Here is an 11,652-nt window from a genome sequence, read left to right on the forward strand (position 1 = left end):
GTCATAGTACATACTTGTCATTTTTATACAATCATCTAACACAAGTTAAGCTATGAAACTTGTGTTCGATTATTTATTCATAAAACCATGAATAAAACCATTGTTTCCTCATAAGGTATATTGTTCAGTTATATTTTTTAAGCCTTATGTGCTTTTAATCTATATTTTTGTTTTGCCCTGCTGTTTTTTCTTAGAAATCTTTTGCCAGTAAAGGAGACACTGCTAAAAACCATGAATATTTTTATTTAAAAAACAAAAACAAATGAAACAACACATTCACCTTACTAATCCAACAACAAACGCAGTCATGAAGAGCAGTACTACAAAACGTGTTGAAACAAAACCAACATATACCTCCATATTACAGTACAAGTACTATCTGATATGTACAAGCATCATAATCTATTAGAACTGTTGTTATAGGCAGAAGGCAAAAAAATAAACAACAAAATGCTGCTTAAGAAACATGGCATGTGCAAAAATACTCTCCACAAAGTCCACAAGCTCCTGACAGGATCTCCCCGGGTACAAAGCGACTGCTCTCAAAAAAGGATCCTCCACAAGCTGTGGTGGAGCGTCTAGTTTTCACAGGTGGGAGCCTGGTGAAGAAAAGTTACTGATCAACAGAGGGACATCCCAGAGAAAGGCCGTTGATCACTGATGGAAATTTTAATGGACTGAACAGCTCCTAATCTCTAACCACAGACAGAGGAAACATCACCATCACAAACACAGGTCCACACAGGAAGACGAGTACAGCTAAAAACTAACAGCATCAGCAGAAGACACAGAACAACCGGTGTGTAAGACGACTCCTGTCATCAGATTTTTTAAAAACACTTATCTGGGGGCACCTGATAAGTATATATAATTATTTGTATTGAATCAATAAAGAAAATAAGAAAGTCTAAGTTATAGCAAAAAAAAACCAAAAACTTTTTATGACTGTTCTAACAAGTGACAATAAAAACTCAGTTAATTTCAACTTTTACACTTTAGACCTTTTTGAAACGGTTAAAAATGGAACATGTTTGTAAAATTTAGGTCTCCACTTATAAATAAAAGCCCAAGCTTATCAATAAAATGAAAGATTAAAGGGATTTTTGGTTCTTTGGAGGTCGAAGATCTCATGATTGTTATTCTGATGTTACAGTATCTCAGAACAGAGATCGCCATAAGAGAACCTGTTAAAGATCCCTATAGGCTGAACAGTTGTCTTATTGCGAAATATCATTTCACATTTTATCCATTTCTTTGTCAAAATGTATTCACAGCAGTTAATTTGTGTAGCAGGGTGTCCTTTTTTGGTATAAGGTTTCCCAAAAAGGTGATTTCATTTTTTCTCAATGGAAAAAAGGAGCTTTATTTTATCTGCAAGTAGATTCTTTTGTTTTTTTTGTTTGGTTCATCTATCACACATCAGAAACCACTCTCAGAGCCATATACTAAAAAACAGACAATAAATTGTCATAAAAACTCAACACAACCACAACAGAAGCAAACCAATTAATCAAACAATATTCACTTTTTTTTCAATACTGCAGAAAATATCCTCTTAGGAGCTGCAGAAAAAAAAAACTTTAAGGAAACATTTGCGTGAATAGAAAAAAAGGTTTTTGCTTCAAATATTTAACAGAATAAGAGTGGCAAATAAAAATGTTTAAAACTACTGCTTATCATTCAGTCACATCAATTATGAGACTGAATGACAGTGAAACCATTTCAATTTAGAGAATTTATTTTTAATCTAAAAGTTAAAAAAAACCCTGTTTTATGGAGAAATTCTTAGTTTTTATTCTGGGTGTGAACCGCGACTAAGCTCCCCCTGAATCTATTTACAAGTTATCCCTGACCATCAGAATGAGTTGCTTCGAAAAACACATGAAATTAAAGTAAAACTTTAAGTTTGAGCAACGTCCACATACAACCACAGTGTTACTTCTTCAGGAACGAGTGGAGTCCAGCCGCTGACAGACAGCTGTTGATCCGTCCATCTTCCAATCAAGCCTTTCAAAATTTGCCAAAACGCAAGAAAACATAATGGACGTCCACTACTTTGAAATGGTCAATTAAATTTATAATTTAAAAAAACTTTGAACTTCACGTTTTATTCCCAAAAATTTGGAGAAGAAATAAAAACTGATAAATTCAAATTTGTAATTAAAAATAAAGCAGCGTCCAACTGAGTGCTCGATCAGGGGAAACTGGCCAGGAATTTTAGCGTTGTGAAACAGGAGTTGTCGAGCAGAAAACTGGAGCTGAGATCACAACTGTAACATTGTTATATCCACAAAGAACCCCCCCCACCCCACTGCTGCCTTTATACTCCCAGACTAACAGCAACCAGTAAGAAAAACATTCTTATATAATACTAGAGTTACAGTGTAGACGACACAAGGCGAATCTGCAAAAGCTTTTTTGATACAAGCTTATTATTGTTGTGTTTTTTTTTAATAAATGCATTTGGAGTTTGCAGCACTTATAGGTGGAATTCCGTTTGCATTATCCTGTGCCGGGCTACAAAGTGTGCCCAACCATCGCTGCAGCTTGCACAGCCCTGCATGTGAAAATTAAAGATCCTTGTCGTCACGGAGTCAGAAGGAACACGCACACACACACACATCAAAGGCATGCCCCGCAAAACAGCATATAAGACATGGAACCTTTTCATTTTTTGTCCTTTTTTTTTTTAAAGTTCTGCACATTTATTTCACCACACATATTGCACACTCACTAATCCTCCCACTATGATGGTGAGACAGCATAAGGCGAGCCCGCACCCAAATAAGAATGTGTTTTTTTCCCCTCCATTGTCATCTACTTATTTATAAAGTTGGGAGAAATTTGAAAGTTCATTTTGATTGATCCAACTCCCTTTTTTTTCTTCTTTTTATTGGAGAAAAGTGGACGATTGTGCCGGTAAAGTCCTGTTCGGTGATAGTATTGTGCTTCATTCTTGGTATTATTTAAAAGCTATGATTGGGGAAAAAAAACTTGAGTGTTTTAAAAGTATGTTTGCTGCATTTTTCATCGCAATAAAAAAGTTGAAATTGAGGTTGAAAAAGATTGCTTACAAAGAATTGTTTCAAGTGTTTCATGACATCACGAAAACAATTCTAGGTATGGTTTTTTTTCCCATGTATGGCATCTAAATGTACTTTTTCAGCAGTTTAACATGCTAAACTCTTTACTGGAAGCCTTTAAATGACAAAAAAAAGGACGTAAAGAGATTTGATATTAAGCTCAATTGCTCTGCGAATAAAGGCTCGAGGACATCACCTCTTCCCTTCTCCTTGACTGAATCTGATGAGCTTACAGTCACTTCTGCTCTGTGGGGTCACTGTCCCATCAGTGGTGTAACTAAAAAGGTGGAGCATGCACTTGTGAAATAAATACTTGATGAACAAAAACACAGAACAAAAAATAGGCGCCCTTTAAGCCCTTAGTTAGACTCTTAAGGCTTGAAAGCAGTTTGCGGTTAAATGCTGATGCATTCCTTAAAACGGAAACATAAATGGCAGTTAGTTGATAGAATTGTGCTGTGACCCCCCCCCCCAACACATTCCATACATTCATGTGTGTAGGAATTCTTGCTGCATACATACAGACACACAATTAGGGGCATTAAAGTGACAAGTAACAGTGATCCATCCCTCCCTCCTCCGCATCCTCCTCTCCGGCTCCAAAGACAATAAAGATAAATGAACGGAGGAAATGTTTGCGATGTGAGGGTGCTGACAGGTGGGATCTGTGTGCAAAGTTTAGACAGGAAAGCGAAAGGTCTGGTCATTGGTCGGAGGTTCTGAAGACGGCTCTGTCCTACAACAGGGGCTTGCTGTAGCCAAACAGTCCAACAGGGAAGTACTTGACATGAGTGGGCCACTGTGCAGCCAGCTGAAAGAACTTGACGTCGTTCCACTCCACTCCATCTATGGACACTGGATAAAAGAGAAGAGGAAGTGAGGTTCGATGCAGGAACACTAATGCAGCAAAAAAAGAGAGCTTATAAAAACATTGGTAATCACATCTCCATATCTGGGTTCATGAGATCATTCAGAGACTCTCCCAGTAGGGTGAGGTTCACCATTTACTGCAGAAGCTGCGTCTACATGACGGCCGGGTTAAGCCATACTTCCGTCTCTCTGTGACCCAGTTTGATGACTTTCTGTCCGGCATTAGTCCCAGGATGGAAAAAAAAAAAAATTATAGCACCCTTTTATTATTGTCTCCATGCAATTAGGAAAAATATCTTACATTTCAGGATTCTCCTCCACGTTTGTTTTGCACTCCACCCGCTAATTACAAGGTCAACATGTCAAGGGGGCACAACTTAGTTCCTGATTGATGATGTAACGCGAAGTCTTCGTAAAAGTTCAGATATTTTCGCTGCGTTTTCTCGCCACCCATAAAGCAATTTGCCTGACACTCAAATTGCACTGCAGGACCTCTGATTGCATCTGAACATTGACTCAAAAATAAAAACTAGGCGCACTGCTGCAAGAAATCGCGTCTGGTGAGCGCAGCTTAAAGCTACAGAAGCATCAAAGTTTGTGGTACCTTTCAGGAAGGTCTGTTGCTGCTTGGCAGAGCAGATGAGGCGGCTGATGCCTTCAATGACCTGGCTCTTCGAGTCCACATCCTTCTCCTTGAGCTTCTTTCCCAGGAAAATTGTAGGAACTGAAGCAAAACAAAAGACAGGATAACGATACAGGTTAAAGCATTAATAGATGGAAAATTTCCAAACTATTTGTAGATATTTTTCTAAAAACAACAAAATGTAAAGCAAAGGAGCCATCTTTCCCACAGGCTAACACCGGATCCTTAACCCCCAGACGCCTATAAATATGTATAAAACCACGTTGGCTCCAAATTTACCCTAATTTAGCATCTACTTGAAAACAAACACAAAAGTTTTCTTTCTCATAACTGTAAATAAATTCAGGTGTCAAGGGGTTAATCTGAAGAAGAAGAAAAAAATTGTTTAAAATACCTCAAACCAATATGTTAAAAGTGAGTATTTCAAACATCAAAGACAGATTAACAGGATCAGCAGATCCTCTCCCACCTTTCTTGTTCTTCTCCTTTGTGACCACAGTCATGGCCATAGTGTTGACCTGGGCCTGTGGGTCGCTGCTGCCCCCTCCTGGTAGCCTGCTGACCTGCAGCGAGCGGAAGGCGCTCTTCAGTGTGTTCTTGCAGCTCACATCCCGCCGCTCCCCCTCGCGCCTCTTCTCTGCCAGGGAAGCCAGCCAGTAATCCACCTGCAGGCCGATGGCGTCCACGCCGTGAGATATGCTGGGGCTCCTGCAGGAGCAACATCCTCATTAAGAACTTTTTTTTAACATTCTGGGAAGCAGTTTGGTCTTCAGTCATTAGTCACCAATTTAGATTTATGAAAGGGCCTATTTCATGCTATTTTTAAGTCTTTTGGAGTAAACTTTATCCATATATATCATATATTACCTTTGGCGCACTAAGGAATTTATTTTTTATGAAATATTAATTATTTTCACAATTCATTTTCCTATCCGGAAGTAAGATGACTGGATCTCTGAGGCACCACCTTTCGTTTCTAGTGGGAGCTGTCCATTTCATGATGTCAACCTAAAGCTGGCCTCGGCAGCTTGTCTGCGTTTCGCCCACAAAAACAACATCCGAACTTTTAAAAAGATTGATGTGCATATAAAATGAAAGCGTTTCGGTGATCACTGCTAGCTCGGTGAACAAAGTGTGTGTGTTTTAGCCTGGGGGCGGTGCTGGCAGCACAGACCCCTCTTGGAAGGGGCTGTTCTCCCCCACTCGCATTTAAGAATTAGGAGTGGCTGGTGCTTAGAGAACAAGTTTTTAAATAGATGCTCAGAAATGCATAAATGGATCATGAATGTTTTTTGTGTGGAATGATTATTATAATGCACTTAAAAGCTCAAAAAGTATATTTTTCATGATGTAGGCCCTTTAAGGATGTTTGTTCATTGTTATTTGCTGTAATAAATAGAATGTTTTTGAAAAAAGTACAAGTAATTGAGGAATATGTCATAAAAACAGAGCAGGTGGTGAAACACCAACCTGGAGGGATCTGAAACTAACCCTTGAACTGTTAGGACACTGCCCATAGAAGGGGAGGAGGGGGGAGTGGCTGCTTCTTTGATCATTCCTGTGGGAGAGCCATGGGATGGGGGGGATGTGGAGGGGACGGCCAAGCTCACAGCCACTCCTTCCTCAGACTCTCCTGGACAAAGGAGAGAATGAAAGAAACAACATATGAAACCTAAGCAAACTTCCAGGGTGATCCAACTTAACGCTTCAAAATATCCCACCTGTTGGAGAACCTCCAGACTCTATAAGGCCAACCTTCACCACCTGGGGGATGTGAGGTAGTAAGATTAATGACGAGGAGAGACTATTTGAATTTGAACTTTCCTCCAAAAACTCACCCCAACAAAAGGAATGAACTTCTGGTAAGAATCTTCATCACGCCTGAGGGGAGAGTAGAGGAAGCCGGCTGTTATTTCTGGCATCCTGTAAGACCTTTAAGTGTCCCTTGGGTGTTAGCACTCACGTCCTATGCTTGCAGGTTAGCATGGCCTCAGCGATGGGCAGCTGGTGTGTAACGGTGGCTCCACTTATGTATTGAGTGATCCTTCCTGCAACATCCAGCTGATCTAAAGCACAAGAGTTGGAAAAGAAAAGAAAAAGAAAAGAATGAGAATCGATCTACTTTACAAGGAAAACCAAACAAGTAGAGCAACTAATACCTGTCTGCGGGGGCTCAGAGCGACTGAACACATCTCTCCATACTGAATCCAGAAAGGAAGAGCTGTAACGGTTGTCAAGGAATCCCAGGTGCTTAGCAACAGGATGGGAGCCTTAGAGAGTTAGAAAAAAAAACTTAAATTATCTCCAAATGTGATGCTTTATTTGTTGCTATGCTGCATAGCTAGTTTTCATAGCAGACTGTTGAAACTAACTCTGAACTGAAAACAGAGTCACATCATTAAAGGCTCTCTGCTAATGGGAAAAAAAAAGACCCCACACCTAGAGGCACCACCAGGAAGCGCATGTGATTGAGCCAATCGGATGTCTTGTTGGCCAGCTGGGTAACAAAGAACTGAAGGATGGCTCCCAGGTAGCTTTGGCCACCCACCGCCACCACCTTCACAGCTCTGGGCATGGAGGAGTTACAGTTACAGCTGCAAGAAGGACGGACACAGGCCGTTACCCAACAGTGCTGATACATGTTTGTTTATATTGAACAGGCCGCAGTAAACAATGCACCTGTGTGCGTTTTTCTCACAGAAATACATCTATCTTAGCTCTCTAAACTCTAACATCACAGACGTTACCAGCCTTTAGCCAGTCATGAGGAGCACCTTATGGGTTTATTCTACAGCTAGTGTTTCAGGACCTCTCACCTTTCAAGAGATCCACCATACATACAACACATACTTGGAAAAAAAAAGCATAAAAGCTTGTTTGACCTAGAAACTAAAACCCAGAAAAAAGTAACCATATTAGTTTAAATTTTGAAGAACTTGACTCCAAAAAACCGACAAAGTAACTTTTATAGAAGTACCAGCAACCAAATTGACAGGCAAAACTAATTCTAGAATAAAGTTATAGATTAGATAATATCCTCAGAGACAATTTTGACAGCTATTATGACAACAAAAATATTCCTGTTTTGCATGTTTTCAAACATATTCTGAAGTACACACATCATGATGGCAAACTGACTTCTGTCATGAAAGAAAAGAAAAAAGAAAATCAACTTTCTCCAACAATTCTCAAGGTTTATTTATTAAACTAAAATAAAATAGAACTTTTTAGAATGTTATTGATCCCATGATAGGTAAATTATTTTGTTACCACAACTCTGTTGAAAATGAAATAAAACAAATCACAATACAGCTGCATTTTGTTGTTGCTATGCATCAACAGCTGATTGTGTAAACAATGCACCAGCAGATAGTTTCAGACTTAGAAGCGGTGGAAAACAATCTACAAAGTGTTGGCAGCCATGCCGCTCTACTCATTATGTGTAAAAAAAAAAATGTGTCTGTCAAAATTGGTTGATAGAAGGAGAATACCAAAAAGAAAAAAAAATAGCTCCGCTAACTCGGAGCTAAAGAAAGCCAACTGGCAGCCAACCATTGCTGCAGTAAAAAGATCAAATAAAAAAAAAAAACATTAGTAGGATCAGAATACCTAACTTTCTTTCTTTTTAACTATCTATTGCTGCAGTTGGCTACAAGTTAGCATACGTTAGCTTAGAGTTAGCTTTCTTGATCCTTTTGTGGTATACGACAGCACCGTGACTCCAAAAGGGATACTGTATGGAGGGTTAAGAAAATAGATGGAAAATAGCAGTATCCAGGTGCTTACGGAGCCTGTCCCGGCTACTGTTGGCCAAGGGCAAGACACATGGAGCAAACCCACACCAGCCCAGTCCTAGGAATAAACTGGCCGGCATATTTTTGACAGTTTGTTAACCGGGGAAAAAAGACAAATCATATTCAAAACAGGCACGTCAAATGTAAAACTAAATGTTATATTCTTTTTTTTATTATTGTGTATTATTTGTGCACAATTTTGGTTTTATGCAGAAGTTCATTATTGACAGTTATCTTGCCCCATAAAAAAAAGCTTTTCTGTTAGTTCTTTATTTTCTGTTTTGTCAAGTTGAATCAGATGTTGAAAGTTTCTTTCATACACAAATAAAATTCATCAAGATTTCATTAAAAAAGTGGACAAGTAATGCTACGCTCACAACCGACTTGGAAATGGACGTTCAAGCAACACTTAAAATGAAAAAGCCTATGGAAACACACGTAAATGTGCACTTTGGGCTTCCATGTTCAAAAATGTCTTTTGCACATTTTACACATCGCTACGTGAGTTTTTGGTCTGTTCTTTGGGTTCTACGTACAACACGTGCGGCCATTTAACCAAATTGAAAGTGGAACCGGTTGAAATTCCACCAGTCAGGGATTTGGTAGTATGTAGGGTTAGTGTCTTTTTCAAAACACAAAAGTACCAACAGTTTGAAAATTGATCATGGAAGAGAAATTAATAAATACTGTTTGTGCCCGACAGGACTTCTTTGACACCAAGTCTTTCATGTATTTGAATAGTGCTGTGAAAGAAAATGCCTGGAGTGAGACTCGTGAGATTTTCACCACTTTGACTTGTTGATCCAAGCCTCTTCCAACTGTGAAAACATGCGCTAGTACTGGATAGCGGCAGTCCAGTCTGAGTGCTAAGAGCGTAACCATGAATTCTCATTTAGCGCACTCTGGAACACGCATCACATGCCCAATGTGTATGTAGCATCCCAAATCAGATTAAATCATAAAACAAGTGTGTCCTTTTGTTACACATAAAAACTAACTCAGTAAATGTTCTCAGTAAAAAGTGTGTTAGAAACAAACCAAAGGAAACTGGAAAGGGGGGGGGGGAGTAGGGAAGAAAAGAGACATGTGGGGAGTGGGGGCAAAAAGAAGCACAAGTGGAAGGAAAACAAAGACTAAAGAAGCAACATCATACAAATTGCACATTGTTTGTGCAGCAAAGTTGAATGCATAACTCACAATTTCTGTATGCGCGTCAGCACCGCGGACAGCACCGCCTGGATTTCAGCCGTTGAGCACGTGGAGACCACTGGATGCCTCTGTCCCTGGAGCTGCTCTGCAACATACTGCAAATTGTCCAAAGAGTTAAGATGTTGGATTGAAACACAAATCCAAATAGTTGTCGTGGAAACCTTTACCTGCCCCTGCCACTCTGTGCCGTTTACCAAAATGAGGCTCTCGGGAAGAGCAGAGTCTGACAACAGAATCTGGTTGAGCTGATCATACACCGCTTTCCTCAGGGCCTGCACACATGTCAAGTATGTAAATCCCGTCCTCGCGGTGGTACATCTACACTTCGGATGACTCATTGGTGCATGCATAATTAATTTCTGGGCAACATTATCACAGCGCACATTTTTTTTTGCTCTGCACAGAAATGACTTTAAAAGTCTGAGGTTTGTGGATGTGTACCGGGGTGCTGTGTCCTAAATCCGGAGATCTCTCCGAGTCTGAGCTGTTGGTGCGTTCACTTAGTGGCTTGGACAGCTGCCTCTCTTTCATGGGCGTGCTGCTGTTGCGCTTGTGCCGGGGTGTGTGGCCCCCCTCCAGCCTGCGGAAAAACACAGGGCAGCGTCATCAAACCAAACATTTCCATATTTTTCCCCAACAGCAATCTTTTATACACCAATCCGTAAGCCCAACTCCAGGAAGTACTGTGAGCTATTCTGGGAAAAAAACATACATCAAAAGTATCTATTTCTTTACATTTCTTCACATCTATTTCTATCACACAAAGTTGGCACCACTCCTTCACCAGATTCCTTACTCCATCCACCCAGTCCCCCCAATATAATCCTGAACAAAAACGTAATAACTGCAGCTTTAGGAAACAGTCTGGCTTGGTACTGATTTGCAGAAACGATATCATGGGGATCCATTTATTCCAAGGCCCAGCCCGACCACGTGAATCATTGCCACAGTGCCCGCCCAACACGGAGCAGCTCAGGGCTCACTCTACAGCTATTGGACCACATAGCGGAACCCCAGCCAGCCTCATGAGAACGAGCACAACAGCAACAGCACCCCCTACAGGTTGGAGCCAGTAGTTCCCCAGAACAATGGCTCCCCAAGAGGAAACACCAGAGTAAAAAACATAAGATTATAAATAATAAAATATTAATAATAATAATAATAATAATAATAATAATATTAATAATTATAATAATAATAATAATAATTCCAAAATAAAATAAAAATAAAATAAATACAACAAAATAAATAGACATGATATAACAATAGTAATTAGTATATAAAATTAATACATAAAAAGACATTAGAAATTATTAAAACATGACCTTAAATGTCATAAATATAACAATAATAAAAAAGGGTTTATAAAAAAATAATGAGAATAGTCCTTACATAAATAAAAACTTTATTAAGTAGGAAAAATAGATACAAAATAAATAGATAATGAGCAAAAGAATTAAGCAATTACGAAAGTAAGATAAAAGCCAAATTAAAAAGATGGGTCTTGAGCCTCTTAAAAACCTCTACAGTCTCTGCGGCCCTGAGGCTCTCCGGCAGGCGGTTCCACAGGGGAGAACCGTAATGGTGGAACGAGGCCTCACCGTGTGTTTTGGTGAGGAACAACTAAGAGGCCAGTGCCAGAGGGCCGCAGGGTCCATAAGGGCTCATATCTAAAAAGCAGATTGGTTAAATAAAAAGACCCAAGACCATTAAAAAATTTATAAACCATTAATTGCTGGAAAGAGAGAGGTATGGGCGGACTCTGGCAATGTTTTTTAAGATGATAAAATCCTGTTTTCACAACGTTTCTGATGTGAGGAATAAAACTCAGGTCAAAGTACGTCCAGGTTTGAAACACATTGAGTAGGTTTAAAATTCCTGATTTTTGGTAAAATCATCTCTCTCACCAATGGTTTGGTCTGTTTGTGTTAAAATAGCTCGCGACTCACAAATATGCAACAAATACTGAAGAAAATCTTCAACAGTTCAAAAAATGCTTACCGGTACATAAAAAATGTAAGATGTAATGCTGAAAGTTTGATTTATTTATTTA

General features: G+C 39.4%; 1 protein-coding gene across 2 annotated transcripts in view; it reads right to left on the minus strand.

Annotated features, from left to right (window-relative positions):
- Positions 1-223: 223 nt before the first annotated feature.
- Positions 224-11,652, minus strand: part of pacs1 (phosphofurin acidic cluster sorting protein 1) — a 91,312-nt gene continuing 79,883 nt past the window's right edge. For both annotated transcript variants that reach the window (XM_023965821.1, XM_023965820.1), the window contains exons 13-24: positions 10,041-10,179; positions 9,767-9,871; positions 9,588-9,694; positions 7,036-7,190; positions 6,756-6,866; positions 6,560-6,662; positions 6,435-6,477; positions 6,318-6,360; positions 6,088-6,229; positions 5,066-5,304; positions 4,558-4,677; positions 224-3,938 (exon numbers count right to left, since the gene is read on the minus strand). In XM_023965821.1, coding sequence (XP_023821589.1) covers positions 3,820-3,938; positions 4,558-4,677; positions 5,066-5,304; positions 6,088-6,229; positions 6,318-6,360; positions 6,435-6,477; positions 6,560-6,662; positions 6,756-6,866; positions 7,036-7,190; positions 9,588-9,694; positions 9,767-9,871; positions 10,041-10,179 — 1,426 coding nt within the window. In that variant the 3' untranslated portion in view covers positions 224-3,819. The remainder of the gene's footprint in view (positions 3,939-4,557; positions 4,678-5,065; positions 5,305-6,087; positions 6,230-6,317; positions 6,361-6,434; positions 6,478-6,559; positions 6,663-6,755; positions 6,867-7,035; positions 7,191-9,587; positions 9,695-9,766; positions 9,872-10,040; positions 10,180-11,652) is intronic.

This window comes from Oryzias latipes, chromosome 18 (genome assembly GCF_002234675.1).
Source record: "Oryzias latipes chromosome 18, ASM223467v1".
In the NCBI taxonomy this organism is placed as follows: domain Eukaryota; kingdom Metazoa; phylum Chordata; class Actinopteri; order Beloniformes; family Adrianichthyidae; genus Oryzias; species Oryzias latipes.